Source organism: Myotis yumanensis, unplaced genomic scaffold, assembly GCF_028538775.1.
Source record: "Myotis yumanensis isolate MYYU_CA2020_CCGP unplaced genomic scaffold, mMyoYum1.0.hap1 SCAF_15, whole genome shotgun sequence".
In the NCBI taxonomy this organism is placed as follows: domain Eukaryota; kingdom Metazoa; phylum Chordata; class Mammalia; order Chiroptera; family Vespertilionidae; genus Myotis; species Myotis yumanensis.
Genome location: NW_027223766.1, coordinates 10,282,449 through 10,304,938, shown reverse-complemented (window position 1 = coordinate 10,304,938; position 22,490 = coordinate 10,282,449). Strand labels below are relative to the sequence as shown.

General features: G+C 53.1%; 1 protein-coding gene across 8 annotated transcripts in view; it reads right to left on the bottom strand.

The window, feature by feature from the left end:
* Positions 1 to 22,490, bottom strand: part of MTSS1 (MTSS I-BAR domain containing 1) — a 140,219-nt gene that overhangs the window by 24,341 nt on the left and 93,388 nt on the right. For all 8 annotated transcript variants that reach the window (XM_070392313.1, XM_070392309.1, XM_070392312.1 and 5 more), the window contains exons 4-6: positions 4,591 to 4,675; positions 2,024 to 2,115; positions 4 to 78 (exon numbers count right to left, since the gene is read on the bottom strand). In XM_070392313.1, coding sequence (XP_070248414.1) covers positions 4 to 78; positions 2,024 to 2,115; positions 4,591 to 4,675 — 252 coding nt within the window. The remainder of the gene's footprint in view (positions 1 to 3; positions 79 to 2,023; positions 2,116 to 4,590; positions 4,676 to 22,490) is intronic.

Below are 22,490 nucleotides of genomic sequence, written 5' to 3'. Positions count from 1 at the left end.
TACCTTTCTTCGCTTTCTTCTGCAGTTTCAGTGTATCCGAGGACTTCTTCTTTATCTCTTGACGAGCTTTTTTATATTCTAAGAGGAAGCAGAATAATTGAATCACTTTACCACTTTGCTCAACAGAAAATAATTTTGGAACAGCCGTTACTTCCATCAGGGCGTAAACTGTGGTGCATAATAAACAGCTTCATCGGAATCCCGTGTGAGAAGCACCTTGCGATGACGTTTCAGAGCAGGGGTGTTACTAACGTGACAAACGACAACACTCACTGCCGTCTTTCCCAGAAGTACCCATTCCTATCAGCTGCTCAGAAAGACGGCATTTGGGAACATTTTACTGAAAATGAAAAATTCAGCCCTGCCAGCATGACTCCGAGGTTCATTGAGCCTCGACCTATGAACCAAGAGGTCACGGTGGTTTGGTTCTGGTCAGAGCACATAACCAGGGTGTGCAGGAGGCAGCCAATCAATGATTCTCTCTCATCATTGATGTTTCTCTCTCTCTCCCTCTCCCTTCCTCTCTGAAACCAATAAAAAGTATATTTAAAAAATAATAAAATAAAATGAAAAATATGTATTTTCTCAGCTCAAGTATCAGGAAATATTTTCAACATGATCCACTCTCCTAAGGGCCGAAATCTCCTCAGAAAGGACCCATGTGGCGAGTCGCCGGCCAGATGTTACAGTTCAGGCAAGAGAACCTCGCACAACAGCAGAACCCACCATGTTCCTCCGGCCCCCACCAACCACCTCCTCTGCCCCCCAGGCCACGCCACTCCCGGATGCCCCATTTCTGCTGCGAGTATCTCCACTGCCCAGGTGTGGACATCTAAAACGATTCACCTCTTGCCCGGCCAGCGTGGCTCAGTGGTTGAGCGTCGACCTATGACCCAGGAGGTCACAGTTCAATTCCTGGTCAGGGTGCATGCCATGTTGTAGGCTCGATCCCCTGTGTGGGACGTGCAGGAGGCAGCCGATCAATAATTCTCTCTCATTATTGATGTTTCTATTTCTCTCTCCCTCTCCCTTCCTCTCTGAAATCAATAAAATATTTTTTAAATAAACAAACAAATAAAACGAGTCCCCTCGGCACTTCTCTCTCCCACTGCCCTCGTGTTCGATCCAGTGCCAACGAGCAGTTTCCTCAGTTACTCCCCATGGCTCCCCTCCCCGCCCAAAGCCCCCAGAGCTCTTACCACTGCCTGTTAGCCAGCCCTCCTGCCAGATGTGTGCCCTCGGAGCTCCCACGTGCTTTCCTCCCCAGCACACACCGGGCGCAGGCTTGACCCTTGGAGACCGTCTCCTGCCCCTTCCACATGGCCAGCACCCCACCCTCCGGCTCCGGAAGACCCAAGGGCAGGGGTGTGTCTGTCTGGACCACTCTGTCCCCAGAGGCTGGCACATGAGGCGCTGATGGGCCATTTCTGGGCAGGAGGCCCGGTTAGCTTACATCATTAAAGGTGGTTTTTAAACGGGCTGCCATGCCTTACGTATGAACCTCTGGCTGTTAAGCCTGGCATTACAATTCACTTTTCTTTTTTAAGAAGTTGATTTCAGAGAGAGGAAGGAACAAGGAGACAGAAACATCAATGATGAGAGAGAATCACTGATGGGCTGCCTCCTGCATGCCCCCTACTGGGGATCAAGCCCAAAACATGGGCATGTGCCCCAACCTGGAATCAACCGTGACCTCCTGGTTCATAGGTCGACACTCAACCACGAGCCACATGGGCTGGGCTTCGATTCACTTTTAATTCAGCGGATTACAATTCACACCACCTAGTGACCAGGCTGGCGGCTGCTGAAAACGGTTTGTGCCGAAACTGAAGCGCTGGGCCCTGCTGTGGGATCACTTTTGACTCCTCATCTTCCATAGGACACCCTGAAAGGCCCACAGGACACGCAGGGACAGAGGGGCCCTTGGGGACACCAGGAAACCCAGCAGAGGCACCAGCAGCACCACAGCCACCTTCGTGGCTCTTCGTGGAATGCTATCCCACCACGGACAGTGCGCCCGTACCTTTTGCGTGGTCTTTATCCAGCTGGTTGGCCACTTTCTTCCATTCTTCCATCTGTTCTTGAAGTGGGTTTATCAGACAGTCGATTAAAGCGCTTTTACGAAAAGGGAAAGAAAGGGAGAAATTAAACAGCTATATTTCTGTTGTCAAGACTGAACACTTGGTTGTCAAAACATCCAAATCACCATTAGCTGAAGCCAGACAAGGCGGCATACTACGCCCAAGCTCACATTCAAACCCCCGGTTGTGCAGCACACTTGTCCCCAGGATTCTCTGCCACGACTGTGAGGCAGCTGCACGTGTGACTGACAGAAACGCCCTCTCTTCTCATGCCTGTTTATGTTTATTTTATTCACAAGCAGCGTTGTGTGCAGGTGGGGTCGCCCGCTGGCTGCTGTGAAAAGGTGATGACACCTGGGCCTCACCCCCCAGCTCATGGAAACTTTGAGGGTGAGGCCCCCCCCATGACTATTTCTAAAAAGACCCACGTGGCCCTAACTGGTTTGGCTCAGTGGATAGAGCGTCAGCCTGCGGACTGAAAGGTCCCGGGTTTGATTCTGGTCAAGGGCACATGCCCAGGTTGCGGGCTTGATCCCCAGTAGGGGGCGTGCAGGAGGCAGCCGATCAATGATTCTCTCTCATCATTGATGTTTCTATCTCTCTCTCCCTCTCCCTTCCTCTCTGAAATCAATATATATATATATATATATATATATATATATATATATATATATATTAGAGGCCCGATGCACGAAATTCGTGCAAGAGTAGGCCTTCCTTCCCCAGCTGCCAGCATCGGCTTCCCTCTGGCACCCAGGACCCGGGCTTCCCTCACAGCCCCAGCTTCGTCCAGAAGAACGTCGAGTCTAATTAGCATATTATGCTTTATATATATATATCCATCCCATGTGATTCTGATGCACATTCAGGATTTCACGTCATGAATGTGGGCTGAGGGTGGGCAGCCTCGAGGACGGGGTGCAGGTCTCTCCAGGGACATCAGCCCATGGGCACCGTGGAGAGTGGCTCCCCACACGGAGGAATCACGCGAGCCCAGCTTTTTATCTGTGCGATGGGAGGGAAACCAGCCCACCCCCACGACAGAGCTGTTGTAGAAAAAGGAGAAAATGCCCATCAGCTGGTGAACCACATGGTGAGCACGACCCGGAAGCTGCTCTCAGCTGCTTTTTGCTGCTGAGCCTCCTGAATGTCTCCAAGTTCTTGGTCCGATCCCCTCCTTTTCTGACCAGGGTCACCTCGCAATTCCTTCCCTCACTCACTTCCTCCAGCCGTCAGCGCAGCTCATGCCCTTCCTTTTCCCAGGTCTCTGCTCAAATCTTTCTTCTGAATAGAGGCGCTCCCTAATTACGCCCCCTGTGCCAACGGTGGCCACCCCCCACCCTGTGTACTTCTCCTCGTGCCACGGACCACCGCCTGACGCCATGACAGGTTTATTTAGTGTCTGGCACATAAGCTCCGTGAGAGCAGCACGTAGTCCTGTTCACCACCAGGTCCCATGACCTAAGGCGGTGCCCAGCATGCAGTAGCTGCTCAATAAGCAGTGGCTGTTGAAGGGGTGCCTCCTCATCCCTAAAGTGGGGTGAGGCACCACAGGACCGGCTCAGGACCAAAACAACCGACGTGCGTGAGGGGGGCACTGAGCAATTCAGGGAGCGCCGTCCAGGTGGGGAGCAGGAGGGAAAGAAGCTAGGCCTCATCACCTGCTACACCATGGGCTCCCTGCCATACACATGGGGCCCTTTCATTAATGTTCACAAAACCCTTCAGAAATGGCCATCCCCACTTCACAGGGGCCGAGATCCTAGTCGGGGTCACAGCAGGTCGCGGCCCCCGAGCATGTGGACTGCAGTGCTTCCTGCTGTGTCCTGTTGCCTCCGGGGGGGGTGGGGGGGGGCTGCCAAGTGCCAGGGCCATCTCGCCTTCACGGCCCCTCACACGACTTGCTCTGTGTAAAGCGGAACCGGGCAGACCTGCTGAGTCGTGCTGATCTGCCCGGGAGAATGCCCATCTCGTTTGAACGCTGGTAAGCCTAAATCCCCATGCCAGTCGCTGCCGTTCCTGCCGCTCAGGAGGCGGGAAAGACAGACGAGAGGCGGACGGTGTGAAGGGCTCTGAGCTCCCACTCTGCTCAGCAGTGGGTCAGGGGGAGCACGCCGGGCACAGGACAGCAGGGCAGCCTCCCTCCCCAGGGCCAGCTCCTCTTCAAGACGCTCCTGCAGGGGTGGGGGTCAGGGGGCTCCTCACCCTGACAGAGAGGGTGAGGAGAGACACGCAGGAACACACAGCCGACCCTACAGGGGGTGCAGGCTCACGAGGGCAGGGACCTGGACCCTCTGGTTGACCAGGGCCGGGCACAGAGCAGATGCCCAGCGAGTCCGTGTTCAAGCAACGAGCAGGGTGCTGGGCTGTGATGAGCGATGGGCTGTGGAGGTTCACGTGCTATGCTGACGGCCAGTCCCGCCACAACACACCACTTCCTAAACCCCAACTCGGCAGTGGGTTTGAGGTTGGGGGGCGGGGGGGGGGGGGGGAGGTCTGGGCTCCTCACCTGGAAAACTGCCTCAGCTTGGCTTCGATGCTCCGGTGCCGCATGCACATCCGGGTGAGGGCGGAGCCGATCTCCCTGGTTCCACCTGGAAGAGAACGGAGCAGAGCTGAGGACGGAGGCCGGTCCAACCGTGAGACACTTAAAGGCGACGGAAAGGATTTAAAAACAAGCGAGTGTCCATCATGTCGTAAAAGCCAAGCCACTGCCGTTCAGACTTCTCACCATGCACGTGTGTGCTCACACTCACACTCACACACACGTGTACACATATATGTATGGTGACAGCTTTTATATAATCACCAAACAGAAGTTACCTTTACTATAGACAATACCCTCTGATATTTCCTATTCCGATTGTTTAAAATGCTGATTGTGATCCAGAAATTGATTTTAACAGCCCACTAATACATCAATGACCTACAGTTTGAAAAATACTTCCCCAGGAGGATGACCAAAATAGCATCTGATATTTAGGAAAAAGCTGTAGTTATTTTTCCCTCCTCTGGCAAAAATAACCCTGTTAGCATTCTTTAGAACGGCCAGTAAGGCCACTCCAGGTAATTGTTTCAAGACACACACAAGTATTTCGGAGAATAGCAAGGCTAAACAGAATGCAATAATAGAGTGTTTTTAAATGGGTGCGGGTAACTCCAGTGCAAGAAGTCCTCCCACTCAGCAAATGTGGAAGTCAACTGCAACACAGTGTGATCTTCCCGGAATTCTTGTCATGCTTCTCCTTCAGGCGCACCCTTCTCTAGATACCCCCTGAAGGCCCTCCCTCCCCGTCTTGGAAACAAGGCCTGAATCAGCATTCACTGGGGCGTGGGGGAGGGAGGAGCAAACTGCAACCACAGATGGTAATTCTGCACCGACACTGAAAAGCACAATTAATTATAAACGTTATGAAAACACTGGGGCTTGTGAAACCCGGGGGGAAATGTCAAATAAAGCACTATTTTTAGCAGACGAGCTGTCCAGGGGAAGCCGCAGGAATTTATGGCAGGTTTAGCCAAGTCAAATTATCAGGAAAAAAATTCTCCTCCTTATTAGTGCTCTTGACATTATTACAGGTTGGCTGTCCCCTTCCTCCTCTAGAAACACCACCGTGCTGCTCACATTCCACCTATTTTCCATTTTATCCTGCCGGACGAACAGGTTTCCGGAACAAAAAAATATATGAGTCATAACAGTGGTATTATATATTAATATTTCTATACTTGAAAAATCTGAAAAGAGAAATTTAACACAGGGCTTCCCCACCTGAACACGGTGGACGAATGGGCCCGGCGACTCTTGGTTGGGGGCAGTCCTGTGCATGGAAAAATGTTCAGCAGAAGCCCTGGCCTCTCTCTACTACAGCGGTTCTCAACCTGTGGGTCGCGACCCCTTTGGTGGTCGAACGACCCTTTCACAGGGGTCGCCTAAGACCATCCTGCATATCAGATATTTCCATGACGATTCATCACAGTAGCAACATTACAGTGATGAAGCAGCAACGAAAATAATTTTATGGTTGGGTCACAACATGAGGAACTGTATTTAAAGGGCCAGAGGTTGAGAACCACTGCTCTACTAGAAGGCAGCAGCATCCCCCCAATCGGCGGCACCCAAAAGTGTGTTCCTTGGGGAATAAAAATATCCCGGCCAGTTGAGGAGCACAGCTGTAAATCAACCTGACCAAGAACTACATGTCACCTGAGGCTGTTTAAATGCCTAGAAGTCTGACAATGTTGCCCTCTAGCTCCTGGCACCTGCAGCCAAGCTCAGACCATAAGTAACCACCACCTCAGCGGCACCATCTACGGCAGCTCACGCCTCTCCACCAGCGGAAACCAGCAGAGGGCGCTGTTTTCACACCCAGCAGCTTGCCTTCAGGTTCTCTTAAGCTTTTATTGCTTAAAAGCAGGGAACACTTTATCCCCAGGGAAATATCTCCTGTTTCATGGGCCTTCATTTGATTAAAAGTTAATAACCTGGCCATGCAAGGAAATTGGCTCACTTGCTCGCTGCTGGTAAACTAGCACTTTTCTGGGGGAAATTTGGCAGCATCTATCAAGAAAAGCCTTAAAAACACACCCCCTCCTTGACCCAGCAATTCTAGTCTGAGAAATTGAACCTGGGGAGATAATTAAGGATGAGAGCAAATCCTTACTTAAGAGACTAGTCACCAAAATGCTGTTTACATCAGTAAAAAGTGAAAACAAAATCCCATTACAGGGAGCGGGTTAAACAGACCAGACAACACCTCCGCCCCAGGGAATAGCATGCAGTGGTCTGAACGCTGCAGAGCGATGTGTAAGGTCCCGGGAAGGTGAGACATTTGCAGAGCTGCTCGTGCAGGGCTCCGGGATAAGCCCTTTGCACACGAACTGTGTAATCCTTGCAATCTCCCAGTTGTGTGGGGATTATCATCATTCCTTTTCCTGCACGGACAGGAAGAGGCCCTATGTAATTTGCTGAAGCTCACACCGCTAGAAAGTGGGGTTCTGACGCAGGCTGAGCAGCGAGTCCGTGCATGGAACCACTCAGCATCCCACACTTGGTACACACAGACAAGGGTGATGGGAAGGGGCGGAGCCGAGAGCCTAGAGGACGCTGCTAAACTTCAGTACCTACACTGTTACGGGTGTTGGGACTTCACAGCCCAGCTCTCAAACTGTGGTTCTTTTTAAAAAATATGTAATTTTATTGATTTCAGAGAAGAAGGAAAAGGGAGAGATAGAAATATCAACGATGAGAGAGAATCATTGATCAGCTGCCTCCTGCACGCCCCCTACTGGGAACTGAGCCCACAACCTGGACATGTGCCCTAATCAGGAATCGAACCATGACCTCCTGGTTCATAGGTCGACACTCAACCACTGAGCTACACTGGCAAGGCTCAAATTGTGGTTCTTGAGCCTAAAACTGTCCAACTGGCACCAAGGGGCTTGAGCTGCACTCCTTGCTGAGCTACTACAGACAGGTAAGTGATGGAAACTGCTTCATTGACCGCCCGCTTCTGTTTCCTCAGGGTGGAATTCTGCCTTTGGAAAAGATCACCTGGAAGCTGTTCCCTCCTCCCATGTCTCTGCTCCATTATTTCTGTTCCCTTCCCAGGTATTTTCCATAGATGGCAACCGGCTATCGATCATCCCCAGGAAAGCCCGTGGCTTCCCAGGACCAGCCCAACTCCCAGCCCAACAGCCAGCAGTCTCCAAACATGCTGCGTGTGCCCCACCACTGCGCCTCTGCCGCCCAGGCCGCCCTGGGAGAGAGGAGACAAAGAACCACAAAGAAAACTCCCGAGCAGCCGTGCGTGCCTCTGTCCAGCTGGGCGCAAGGGCAGGACACGGGCAGATGGCATCCTCCACGGACCCGGGACCCATCCCTTCGCACGACTGCTGATCTGGGCAGCACGGGGCACCCTAAAAATAGCCCCCTCTGCGGCTGCGCTTCGCCACGTCTCATGTTCTTCCTGACCCTCGCTGAAACCCAGAAGATAAATCAGCAGGTTTGAAAGGGCTGCAGAGGAAACTGGCTGCAGCGACAGAGACAGAGCGGACACCTGGGAGAGCGCCGCTGTGCCAGTGAGAACCTTTACGGAAATCAGACGGCTGGCTGAGAGGCACCTTGTGAGTGAGGACACGACTGCACTTGCTTCTGCTCACCCTGCACCGAGCACGCTCGGAGGGCAGGAACCAGCATGTATCACATTTTAAGAGCAAAGCACCAGGTTGGCTCTACCTGGAGGCGGGACCCGGAACTGGGTTTGTCTTTTGTTTAACCCATAAATGTTTGTGTACCCTCTATGGGCACGCTATGGAAGATTTAAAACAAATGAAAATAAATATGAGATTCTTATTATATTAGACGAGGCCTATATTGATTCAGAGTCAGCCTGGAGAAATAATGGTGTATTCATTTCCTATGCCGCTGTAGGAAATTACCACTGGCTTACAGAAGCACACATTTATTATCGTACAGTTCTGGACAAATCAGTTTCACCAGGCCAACATCACCAAGTTGGAAAGGCTCCCTTCCTCCCGCAGGCTCCAGGGGAGAAGCCATTTCCTGGCCTTCTCCCGCGGCTGGAGGCCGCCCACAGTCCTTGGCTAGTGGCCCCTCCCTCCATCTTCAAAGCCAGCTGTGCAGCATCTTTTCTCTTCCCTAGCCTCTGTTTCTGCCCTCACATCTTTTCTCTCAGACTCTGATCCTCCTTCTCCTCCTTAGGAGAACCCTTGTGATGGGATCTATCGGGATAATTTCCCCAATGCAAGATCCTTAACTGAATCACATCTGCCCAGTTCCTTTGCCGTGTGAGGTGCCATACTCACAGGTCTCGGGGATGTGAATGTGGACATATTTGGGGACCATTTTTCTGCCAAAGATGAGTATAAGTTGCTAATTTGGAGACTCTAGGACAGTGATGGCGAACCTTTTGAGCTCGGCGTGTCAGCATTTTGAAAAACCCTAACTTAACTCTGGTGCCGTGTCACATATAGAATTTTTTTGATATTTGCAACCATAGTAAAACAAAGACTTATATTTTTGATATTTATTTTATATATTTAAATGCCATTTAACAAAGAAAAATCAACCAAAAAAATGAGTTCGCGTGTCACCTCTGACGCACGTGTCATAGGTTCACCATCACTAGTCTAGGAGGCACTGTGGTCGAAAAGCCAATATCCATTCATCCTCAAACAGTGCTCTAATTCCATCCCCTTTCCCACCCCCTGGTTCAGGGATGGGACAAAGATGAAGAGAGTTTTGGGGGAGACCCGGGGGAAAATTTCCCTGATCTTAAGAGAGACCCCAGAGGGTGTGAACAGGAAGCAGGTGCCCAGATGCTGCAGGCGGCCATCCTTACGGCCATGGGGACACCTGCTTTCGGATGAGGCTCCTCCTATGGACGAAGAAAGAAAGAGCCTGGGTCCCCTGTGACCTTGCTGAGCCACCAAATTAACACACCCAGAGCCTGCTCTCCCCCCTGGACCTGGGGCTCCTGTTTTGCAAGAACGGACATTTCCTTCTTTTCAAAGCCACTTTGCCTTGGTTCTGTTTCTGCCCGGTTCAAAGAGGAAGCAGGAAGGGTGCAATGACCTCCCAGGCTTCCTCCTGGCACCAGGGGTCACGCGTTGCTAAGAGAAGTGTAAGTGCAGCCCTGCTGCTGAGCAATGCACAAATGCTTTACGGCAAACCTCTTCATTCTTCTCAGTGTGTATGTGTAAGCACTTTCTCCCATAACAAGCAAAAGTTTTTTGTTTTTTTTTAAAAAAAGGGTAGCACAAAATCAGTCTGCTCTCTAAACAGGATGATCTGCAAAGGAGACAATCAGTGGAAAGAAAGAAGTAAAAGTCCAGAGGCCAGCGATCAAAGTGTGGGTGCTGGGGCAGGGACTCTGTTTTGTACAGAAACACACTTTTCCTAAGCGTGTTAGCTTCCTAGGGCTGTGTGACAAAGTCCTCCAAACCAATTGGCCGACAACCACCAGAATGGATGGTCTCGCAGCCCTGGGGGCAGGAGAGGAACACACAATCTGAAATCAGGTGTCAGCAGGGCCACGCTCCTCAGACCCGCGAAGAAGCGTCCCTCCTGCCTCTCCCTCGCTCGGGTGGTGACCCGCACTCCTGGGCTCTCAGACGCATCGCTCCGGGCCCTGCCATGGCCTTCCCAGGGCGCTCTCTCCCTGTGCCTGTGTCCAAATTCCTCTCTTCTCCTAACGACACAGCCCAGCCGTACTGAAGTAGGGACACCCCCAATGACCTCATCTTCGTGTGACTACATCTACAAAGACCTTAAGTCCAAGTGAGGTCACATTCACAGGTACCAGGGGTTAGAATTTTAAACATCTTTTTGGGGGGAACACAATGTACCCCCAAAAAGCATCTATCTACCATGTAGCAAGGATTAGAGCGATTCCAAAGGTTGAGGACAAGGGCTTGGCGGGCTCACCATCGGGCTGGGGGTGCCTAATAATGGTGCAGGACCACAGGCTTTGCAGCAACCCTACGATGTAGGTCTTGTGGTCCCCACGTTATCCATGGACAAACCTGCGGAGGGCCACAGGGCCTGGAGGTGGGAGAGCTAAGACCTAGCCCTGACTTTACAGAAACCAAAAGGCTCTCTCCCTCCGTGACAAGCTGGAGACGTTCCCAACCAAGGACAACGAGGCAATTAAAGTGGCGGACAAACTACAAACTGTGTAATGCCTCTTTGGGAGCAAATGGTGGGAGGGGCATAAGAAGAGTGAGCCCCCAAAAGTCTGACATGGCTATGCCCTGCAGACTGCCACTCGCCACAGTGCTTTGCAGGGAGCGGGGGGAGGGGGGGCATGGCATCCAGCAAGTGGCACTGTCCCCTCCCTCCACCTGCCCCCTGTGCAGACGCTTCCATCCCCCCACAGGGCGGGGGCCTAATGGACAGGCTCTCTCGGTCCACCATGTGCAGGTGGCGAGTGAGGACAGAAAAGCTGATGTGTCAGGCCCAGCATCCAGGAGGGGGTGAGGGTGGGGGCGTGAGGCTGGAGGAAGGGAGACTCAGGAAGCGCCTGGGTCGAAGCGCACGGCCACAGTAAGTCACTGTGCCTCTCGGGCGCTGAGGGCTGATATTGTGGGAAGGCTAATTAGGACAGGAGCAGGCTCCCTGCACCCCCCGTAGGAGCCGGTCCAAAGGGGCAGGACACCTCGGCGCTGCTGGCACGCTGGACCCGATCACTTCGTCATGGGGCCGTCCTGTGCATTGTGGGGTGATTTGCAGCACCCCTGCCTCTACCCTCTGGGTGCCAGCAGCACACCCCACCCACGTCATGCTGAGCGGAAACATCTCCAGACACTGTCAACTGTCCTCGAGGTGCAACATCGCCCTTTTGGAGAGCCACTGGCCTCACAAAGGGGGACATGTGTCCTTGTCCCCTGAGGAGGGGTCGCCGATCCCGGCGCTGGGCCTGGGAAGCCACGCCTGACACACGCAGCGGTCACAGCAGCGGCCCGCACACACGTGCCGCAGCAGCGGAGAAAAGCTATTAAGTTCGATGCCCACCCCCGGCTTCCTAGGCACAGAGGTAATAGGCAACTCTTGTTCCCCTAATGAGGAAAATGTTCCACTTGCCATCACAGAGCCATTCATTCCAAAACACACAGGTCACTTTCCCCACATCAGCAGGCACCAGCTCCCTCCTTGCAAACCAGTTCCCAGCAGCAGCCTCGCACCGGGACTAAGGGGAGCCTCCGCACAAACTTCTGGCCGTCTCCCGAGGGAGCATGAAGATCAGGCGGAAAGGGGGTAGCGGGGAAGGGTCACAAGCTCGGCTCCCCCATTTGCCGCTATCTGACCTTGGGAAGGGTCTAACTCACTTAGACTCAAGTGTTAATGATTGTACTCTAACAAACATGAGTGTTGAGTGGTGTTTTAATCATCTTTGTTGCACATATTACACCCAAAATGCACCATCTAGGATTTCCAGTTTGGGCTTCCTGTGAAAGTCTGTGCCGGCTAGATTTTCTTGTAACTGTCCCAATCTTTTACAATTGCCTCATCCATACTCAATTTCATGGCAGTGTTTTAAAGCAACTTGCTTCTATCTTGTTGTTCTAAACATCCCACTTATTTTGTAGAAATAACCAATCTTGATTTTTGTTTTCTGGGTTTTTTGGGGGGTTTTCTTTGGTTAATCTTCACCTGAGGATATTTTTCCTTTGATTTTTAGAGAGAGTGGAAGGGCAGACAGATAGAGAGAAACATTGATGTGAGAGAGACACATCAATTGGTTGCCTCCTGCACACACCCTAACCAGGGCCAGGGATTGAGCTTGCAACCTAGGTACGTGCCCTTTACCGGAATCGAACCTGGGACCCTTCAGTCCTCAGACCAACGCTCTATCCATGGAGCCAAACCAGCTAGGGCTTAATCTTGATTTTTCACACTCATATTCCCAAGGTTTACATACTTTACAGTTAAATACCTTCATGACGGGCCATACAATGGTTTGGGGGCGGGGGGGGTGGCACACAACAGACTCTAGGTTGAGCCTGCAACTCAGGTGGCAGGAGTGTATGGACATGCCGAGGGAAGCCCATGAGCTGTGAGCTCGCGGAAGGCAGGGCTGGCGTATTTCAGAGAGAAAATAAGGAGCACTGGTTATATCAATGGGCCAATTACTAGTAAGTAGGGCTTTGCTGTGGCAATAATCAGCCAAGTCCTACAGGAAGGCAGGGGCCAGGGAAATTAACTCAGCCCGGCTGGGGCACCCGTCCACATCTAGCGCCCCCCTCCCACATCTAATACTGCCCATCTCCAAGGAGCTGGCGAAGGAGAATGGAAGGAAAGTTAACCGCACAAGGGGCAGCAGCTTCTCTGGAAGCCAGAACAGTTCCTCCTTCCCAAACATCGCAGAACAGCAGAGGCCGAGAGGAGTGTGCGGAGTGCCCACGCGAAGACTGCTGTAAACAGTTATGCATCAACAGCGGCCGTGTGGCCCATCCGGCCGGCTCAGGGGCTGAGATCAACCTATGAACCAGGAGATCACGGCTTGATTCCCGGTCAGGGCACATACCAGGGACGCGGGCTCGATCCCCAAAGTGGGGCAGGCAGGAGGCAGCTGATCAATGACTCTCTCTCAGCACTGATGTTGCTATCTCTCCCCCCAATCTCCCTTCCTCTCTGAAATGAATTTAAAAATATATTTTTTGAAAAGAGTGGTCATTTGATGGTATTCAAAGCCGTAGTAGTCAACCTCTTGTCATGAGCCTCAATTTCCTGGCACCCGGCACCTTCCTATCAGCAGGCAGCTGCCAATGGCAGCAGCTTTGAGAGGCGTCCGCACAGTTCCAGATCTCTCTGTCGTCTACTGTGGTATCGGAACCTTGTGCCACCAGCCTCCTCCGAGCAATGACCAGAAAGCTCCTGTGGCATCTGGCGTTGGGTGCCATGGCGGACACGCAGGCCCCGCCGTGGACGGCGTGCGGCAGGTGTGACAGTGCAGGCTCGCTGCGAGGAAAGAGCGGCTCTCCTTCCTCTCAAGCCCTGCTCTGAGGGCCAGAAGTCTTGAAATGTCAGGTGTCTTTTCACCTTGACGCCGGCTGGAGGGCGGCCCAAGCGCTGCATCGTAGAAACCGCCTCAGCGTGCGTCAGCTGCCGCCCTGGCCGGGCCATCTGCTGCCGGCGCTCCACACGGCCAGCACATGCCAGCACCGCGCCCTGCTTCTGCAGCCTCACTGGCGTGTTTCAGGATGCTTCTATTTATCTATCTTATTTATTTTAAAGATTTTTATTGATTTCAGAGAGGAAGGGAGAGGGAGGGATAGAAACGTCAATGATGAGAGAGAATCATCGATTAGCTGTTTCCCCCCTCACCCAGCACGCCCCACACTGGAGACTGAGCCCGAAACCCAGGCATGTGCCTGACCGGGAATGGAACCATGAACCTCTTGGTTCACAGGTCAACGCTCCACCACTGAGCCACGCCGGCCGGGCAGGATGCTTTCATTTTAGAGCTTTAAGGTACGTGGGTTTCAAACGGGAGAGTAAAAGCGTCTCAGGCGGCACCTGAAAGTCAGCCTGTTCTAATGAGAAAGAAGGGAGCTCAGTTCTTGTCCCTCAGAAAGCGGAGCCATGATGCCCCAGCTAACAAAGACCTGCTCCCAGGGGCCAGGTCCAAAAGGCCCCGAGATGGGCCACCTGAGCCAACCCTACAAGAGAGCGGGTCAGTGAGGACCGCCCGGGCACACCGGCAGGGCACCAGCTGAGCCTCGGCCGGAGGGGCGCCCGCTGGGGGCTCCATAAAGTGGCTCTTCCCGCTGACCCCCTGGCTGGACTAAAGGACCTCCTTCCTCCTGTAGGAAAAAAGGTCTCATGGCATTGAGATGCTGGAGAAGAGACGGGGCAGCACTTCTATCCTCAGCAAACACGGAAAAAACGTGACTGCGGTGTCGTTACTGCGCTGTGAATGGAGGAGACAGGCCCGTCCTCGAGGAGCTACATCTAGTCTAAACTTGGGGGCCATGGACTTCTAGGGTGACCGCATCGCTGGGAGGTGCTTAGAAAACGCAGGAGGCCACCGACCAGCGACGGGTCCTTGCTGCTCGGTGCCGACCTCTCCGGCGCCCACGCTCGCCGTCACTTCTCCGGCTCAGGGGGCAGCAGCCTTTTCTGCACTGCATCCACGAGGCAGCTGGTTCCCAACAGGGGCACTGTCGTTTCATTAAAGGTCAAAGAAGGCACGCAGGATATTAAGAACATCAAATTGACAAATATGTTTCTTCTGGCTTCATCAGCATTTTATTTTTATCCTCGGGCACAGAGAGATGGACAACTGGGAGAAGGCAGTATCATAGGATGCCCTACATTTGTTTAACAACAAGGAGGGAAGGGAGAGGGAGGGAGGGAGGGAGGGGGAGAGGGAGAGGGAGAGGGGGAGAGAGAGGGAGAGGGAGAGGGAGAGGGGGAGGGAGAGAGAGGGGGAGGGAGAGGGAGAGGGAGAGGGGGAGGGAGAGGGAGAGGGGGAGGGAGAGGGGGAGGGGGAGGGGGAGGGAGAGAGAGAGGGGGAGCGAGAGGGAGAGAGAGAGAGAGAGAGAGAGAGAGAGAGAGAGAGAAGAGTTCCTGGTATTACAAGTTACCATACAGAGCTTATGTGCCATTTACACCAGCCACGAAACCTCTAGCCACTCAGTGAAATCAGTGAGCAGCACCCAAATCCCTATGTTAGCCTTGACAATGGCTTCAAACTACCCAAACATGCTTGTATGAGCTATTTAGATCGCCCACATGTTCTTGCAACAAAGACGCGATTTATCTTCACGGAAACTGACGGATGAAGAACGGTGATGGGGAACAGGAGTCATATATTAAACAGTGGGAGGATCTGTCTCTTTGTCCTCCTGGGGTTTCATTGGACAAAATGAAAAAAAACTTAAAACAGTTTCAAAAATAAACCCTTAAAGCTTCCAACAAAGGAAGTGCAACTTCCCTTCAGCTGCAAGGCTGTCCCCACACCCGCTCCGAAGTCGCAGGAAGAGAAAAGCACACGGAGTTTCCTGTTCACAAAACCGTGCTCTCAGCCCCTGATGTGGCTGAGATGTGGCGGGCGGGCGGGGACAGCCAACACGGTGAGCTCAGCAAATGCTGGAGAAGGCTGGCGAGGCGTGTTGGGAAGACACCCCTGTGCCCACACGTGGGTGGGAAGACACCGCAAACTGATCAGCTGACAGTCTTTCGGCCCATCTCCCACATCCCAGCCTCCCCACTTCACGACTTTCCAAAAAGCAGAGGAAAGCCCTGGCTGGTTTGGCTCAGTGGAGAGAGCATCAGCCTGCGGACTGGAGGGTCCCGGGTTCAATTCCGATCAAGGGCGCATGCCCAGGCTGTGGACTCGATCCCCAGTGGGGGGCATGCAGGAGGCAGCAGATCCATGATTCTCTTTAATGATAGATGTTTCTATCTCCCTCTCCCTCTTCCTTCCTCTCTGAAATCAATTAAATTATATATTTTTTAAAAGACTACATTTTTTTTTAAAAAGCGGGGGAAACAAAATTACACACACACACACACACACACAGAGTCCTACCACCATCTGGCGGCTCAGACCAGCAAGCATGAGATTCTGGCCTGCAGGGTCCTGGCAGCCACACAGACTGAGCTCCCCTTTCTTTGTTGCAGTTTTCAAAGCAAAGCGAGAAAGGTAACATGGGAATATAAGACACCGACACGCTCACACTCGGGGAAAACCGTAGCGGGAGCAAGCGCATTCCCACAGCGACTCCTCCCGCCTTCGTTTCCGATGGAACGGTGCCTGGTTGAAAAGCACCGCGAGGGTATCACCGGGGAAAAGCCGCTGGCTCCCCGACATCTGCTCCCCGACATCGCCAGCGTCTGCCTCTGCCACATGGGCACAGAGAGATGCTCCCGCTGGAGCCAGACTCCAGGACGCCAACCTGTGCCAGCAAAGCAGATGTGGGCTGATGTGCAGAGCCTCACGTCTTCTCAGCACAGGAAATTGAACTGTCGGGCAGATAAAATGCTCCCAGCCACAGATCCGGGCATGATCTCCCAGGCAGCCCCCTCAGGGAAGGTCAGATGAAGCAGAAGGTGGCCCGACGACCATGGAAGCAGAGCAGGGCCGTTCGTGTTTTAGGGATGAGAGTCAGAGCAGGTGCACCCCTCTCTGCCACCGGGATGAAACCCCAGAGAGTGAGCCCTCTGGCTCTGCTTCTGCCGGTGAGCAGACCTCCTTGTTACATCAAGCATCTCGATCAGGTTACCCCGTGTACCGCTGGCCTAGGAACCACGCTGTTCCTTTAAGGGACTTCTGTATGTCCCGGAACTGTGCCAGGATGTGCTGACTTCAGCCTCTGTCAGGAAGCAATCTTGCTGCTTTCCAAATTATTAAGAACAGCTACCATTTGCTGAGTGCTTGCAATCTAACAGGCACATGCAAGCATATTGTATTTGAAATCTTTACATCTCATCATATTCCTCAGACAGGTATCATTATAGTTGAGGAATGATTATCCTCACTTCACAGGTGAGGACAAGGGGGCTCAGAGAAGTGAAGTAACTTGTTTAAGGTCACACAGTAGAATTCAGGATTTGCACCCAGGGCCGAGTTCATAGTTAAACCTTGTAACCATTCTTGGGGACATCTCGCTGTTGGCAATTACGTACCAAAGTATTTGGTGGCTAAGAAGTTAGGTTTTCCTCTCCCCCGCCCCATCCAAGCCCCTCTTTTATCAGCCAGAAACTGTGTGCGGACTGGCCGGTCTGCGTGCGATGCCCTGGGACCAGGGTGGACGCAGACCGACCGCCTCAGCACACGTCGCCTCCTGCCGCCTTCCTCTGGCACTGGGCACGGTTTATTCAGGCAGAGGACCCTTCCCTGTTACCAGGAGAATCTCTTCCCCCAAATCACCTTTTAGCTACTGACACCTCCCGGCAGGGGCCACTGCCATCCAGTTTCCTGGGAACGGCCATCCCTGCTCAGCCAAATCCTCTTTGGGTTCCAGAAACACCGGCGTCTCATAAAACAGCACGTCATGGGACGTGTGCACATCTTTGAACATAGTAGGTGCTCAACAAACCTGAGTGTGTGGGAAGCGGCAGAAGTGCCAAACTTCTGGGCTATAACACTCACCCTTCCCAATTTCTAAGACCGTCTCCCTCCTCCCCTCTCTCCCCTTCATCCTGACTGCACACCCCACCCACCACCGTGACACGGAAATCGGAAGGAGCTAAGATTTAAGATTCCCAAGGACAAGTGGCACTCGGGAATGGGACTCAGAGCGCTCCATTTTGTAGATAACTTTCTAGCAAATTCATCTAAGATGATGAGAACACAGTTATCAATGATATTCTCTTCTTCCCCTCAATTTATATTGCAAGGTGCTGTACCGCCACAAAACGAATGAATGAATGAATGAATGAATGCCTGGATGCTTTCTGATCTCACAGTATTTGAAACTCAAACCCAGAAACAGCAAACAGGAAGCTGGCTCTTACAACCAAAGGGTTACCCCACGAGGCCCCGGCAGGCAGGACAGCAGCACATGGCACCACCCAAGTGTCCGCAGGACCCTGAGCCGGGCAGCCCCGTCCTCCTCCCTCCACGTGGGAAACCAAGGCTGAAAACTGGGGTTCACTACTGGTTCCCCCGTCGAGTCTCCCCCGTCGAGCCTTAGGGTCAAGCAGTAGTAATAGGAATCCCAGAACCACTCAATAGCTCTGAAAGTCTCCTTACTGCTCAGGCGAACTCACCCACCCTTTGTGCTGGAATTGTATTAAATCTGGGAAAATGATCCCAGATGGACAGTTACCATATTTCTCCAAGAGAAGACGGAGGGAGGAGAGACTTTAATGTGACTTAAAACTGTAATCTGCTCTGTAAGATGTTATCGAAATCTTGCAGTGGGTCCACAGAGGTTGGGGAAAGACCAGCAGCAGCACTCCGTGGACAGAAGCTGCCACTACGAATCCCAGTCCAGCCCAATTTCTACGAAAACGGGCCATGGTTCTGGTAGCCTGCTGACCCTTTGGGGTTAAACCAAGTTGGCCTCTTGGTCCCTGAGAGCCGGTCGCACAAGGTGATGCGAACTTTTTTACATATATATTTTTATTGATTTTTTACAGAGAGGAAGGGAGAGGGATAGTCAGAAACATCGATGAAAGAGAAACATCAATCAGCTGCCTCCTGCAACACCCCCTACTGGGGATGTGCCCGCAACCAAGGTAAATGCCCTTGACTGGAATTGAACCTGGGACCCTTCAGTCCGCAGGCCAACGCTCTATTCACTGAGCCAGACTGGTTAGGGCTGACGTGAACTTTTTACAGGATCGTTGGAGCGACTCTGGTCCCTCCCTCCTGCTCCCCTTTCTTCTTGGCCCCGAACCCGCTTGAGCAACCGCGTTCCTCTAACAGATCGAAAATACTTTCTCTTAGGAAAGTAACCACCCAGGCGTGGTTTAAACCTCACCACTGCTCCGTCATCAAGTCAACCCCAGGGGAAGCGGCCGAGGCTGTGGGCAGAGGGGCCGCCTGCCCTGCTCCACCACGCCCCGGCCTGACCGCGGAGGACCAGCTGGGCCTGCGTGTCGCCACTGTGCTGTGTCGGTTCCGGCGGCCGACAGCTGCTCGCTCCGTGGATCCTCGTGTTCCTTCCTGCCCCGGAAGATGGGCGGGGCGTGATTCTCAACCATGGCGCTCTAGGCAATAAGCCGCGTCCTTGTTTGATGGTTTGTCTGGAGGTCTTCCCAGACGAAGGCAGGTGGCAGGTGGGTTTATCTCCTGGGCTGGTTCTGACCGGGGTGACAGGTGCCCGAGCACTGTGTTGAGAAGGATTCTCAGGCTGGATCCGGACTCGACGGAGAACAGTGCCCAGACCAGCGAGCAATGTCTGCCACGCAGGCAGGGGCCCCCGGTGGAGGGTGTGCGCCTTGTATTTGCTACCCTGGCCCTGAGTCTCAAAAGAACCAGCACAGCCAACTTCAGGGGATTACGCTAAAATGAAGACTCCGGTGCAGAAGGTCCGAGGGTGGCCTGGGACTCTGCATTTATAACAGGCTCCCCGGTGAGGCTGCCGCTTCCAGACCACCGGCCTTGCACTGCGTCGAAGGGGCCAGAGCACTTCAACAGCCAACACACCTGTCCCCGATTCCCCGAGAACCTGGATTTCAGGTGGACCCTGACCTGGACTTGGAGGAGACACCTGGGGAGGGTGACTGATCACCGGGTCGCAGCCCCATAAAACATCGGGGTCTGCTGCCATAACGAACCCTGCTGGCGAAGCTTCCCCACCCCTCGCCAGATGTCTCCTGCCAATGAGCCTACGCGTGAAAGGACAACTTGGGTCTAGACACGAGAGAAAACCTGGGAGCATCAGATGACACGGTGGGGACACGGTGGCTCGACAAAAGCTCAGCGCGAGTCACCAGTGGCCCTTGGTTCCCGCCGGCCTCCGTCTCTCCCAGGCCCGGGACGTTTAAGAAGCCCTCAGCCTGGCTGAGTATGAAAAGGCAGGCATGGAGGGAGCTTGCTCTTCTGCCGCTCAGAGGATTAGCAGCACAGAAGCTTCCAGCACTTGCAATTAAAGATGAGGTCATGGAGGAAGGAGGGAAGGAGAGACTACGGGACCAGGTGGTCGCCAGCTCACACCCGCTCTTCACACGCACAGACAGGCATTCGCCGTATTTGTAACCTTGTCCTGGGCTTACTACCTCCTGGGCCTGGGTCCTCATCAGACTGACAGCAGCCACGTCTGAGTCATCCCTGAGTTCCCAGATGCCTGACCCAGCATAAAGGTTGGCTAGGTAGTTGTAGATAACAGAAACAAACAAACAAAAAAAGTAAAAACATCAGACAGTCTCCTGTCCTGAAAAGCAGACACTCCTAACATTTTAGCGGCTGAGATAAATCTGAGCTGCCAGAGGGGGCGATGAGTGGTTTTTGTCAGTTTTAGACTCACCCATGGGTCCCCTCTGCTCTGTGGTGTGAGAACAAAAGGGGCCAAAGCTGTGAGCTCTGGGAGGCCTGCTGGGTTTGAGGGTCACAATCATGAAGGGAAAGAACGTACCTAAATGCTAATCTGATAGAATAGTTAGAGCAATGCCTGGCGATTCCGCCAGCCTGCCAAATCCAATTACATATCTGAGCACCTACTATGTGCAAGGCTTCATGCAACAGCAGGACAGCGATTCTTCTCCCATATGTGAACATGCTCAAAAGAAAATGAAGGCAAAACAAAACAGTCTTTTTATTTTAAGATATGCAGCTGATATGGACCTCGAAAGTCCCCATGAGGATGGAATAGGGCCCATTAAAATGTTCGCAATATGCAGAAAGTGTTTTTTTTTTCGGAGATAATTACTAACAATCTCAGGAAGCGTCAGATCCCCTATATGCTATTAGAAAAGCCTTTGCAGGCGCAGCTCTGTTGCCATAACAACCATCATCTGGCGGAGTTATGAAGAAGGATGAGGGACCTGCCAAATGGTATTCTCAACAGTAAGCCCTGGGATTTCTGAAAGTCACTTTTTCTAAAGAACCTTTAGCATCTACGAGTTGCAGAACCTACAAGCTGAATGAGACCTTCGGGGTAATTAGTTTTAGAATGTGACTGGAATTTTTTCTTTTTTATCCCCCCGCCTCCCCCCCAACCCCCACCCACTGCCAAGTGGTCACCCAGACTCAGGCAAAACATCTCCCGGGCCAGAGAACGTGCTCCGCTCTGTGCTGCGAGGGAGAGGCGGGAGCTTTCCTCGGAAATCCCTGGAGTGGGGGGAGCGTAGGTTTAGGAAGGTGGGGGGTTCTTACGGGAAGGACCTCTCTTCCCAAGCAGAAGGTTGGGGCCACGCATGCTGTGAGCTCGGTGAGACTGAGCGAGACAGAAACAGCCACGGAGGCAGAGCCCAGGCCTTCGGTGCAGAGCTGGTTTCTAATTCCAGCCGTTAGACGCCACCTGGAAACTCATGACTGTCACTGTCTCACTGTTTCCCTAAACAGAAATGGCACCCCGGCCCCTGGCGGCATTCGGTGAACCGCTCGGCGGGCTGCATATGGCAAAGACATAACCGCACACCGTGCATCCACACACGGCAAAAACAACACACATGTGCACAAACACACACACAAACCACAAGAGGACCCCCAGGATGGGCCTCATCAGTCACCTCTGCAGAGCAGGGCGGCACCAAGGAGGGCCTCTCCCAGTGTCCTGGTCACCAAAGGACTCGGAGATGAAAGCATACGGCGTCTTAGGTGGCTCCCGGGGACACATCTGCACAGACCAGGGCTGGAGGAGGGGTGAGCTGGGGCACTGCTGGGTAAGCGCACGCAAGGCCATGCTGAGGGGATCCCCACGTCAGCCACGTGTGCTGCTGTGGGGAGCGACCCCGCCCACCCCCTCAGGTTCCTCCCACTGCCTCCTGACGCCACCCATTGCTGGGAGGCCCCAGGACAACAGGTGCCAGGATGCCCTGCTGGGTGCCGACGTCCATCCTGCCCGTGACCCTCGGATCGGCAATTCACCATGCCCCTCCGCTCACCACTTCCCAGATGGCCCTCGGGCACCCTAGCACCTTCCAATAGTCATCCCGGGCCGACGCAACCACCATCCTGAGACGAGCTCACAGGCTCACTTCTAATGAGAGCAGAAAAGTGTTGTCTTTGAGACTCCAGTTTACTTAGTGCAGTGGTCGGCAAACTGCGGCTCACGAGCCACATGCGGCTCTTTGGCCCCTTGAGTGTGGCTCTTCCACAAAATACTACATGAGGGCGTGCATGTACAGTGTGATTGAAACTTCGTGGCCCATGCGCAGAAGTCGGTATTTTGTGGAAGAGCCACACTCAAGGGGCCAAAGAGCTGCATGTGGCTCGCCAGCCGCCGTTTGCCAACCACTGACTTAGTGCCTTACAGTTTCCACCATCCCAAAGG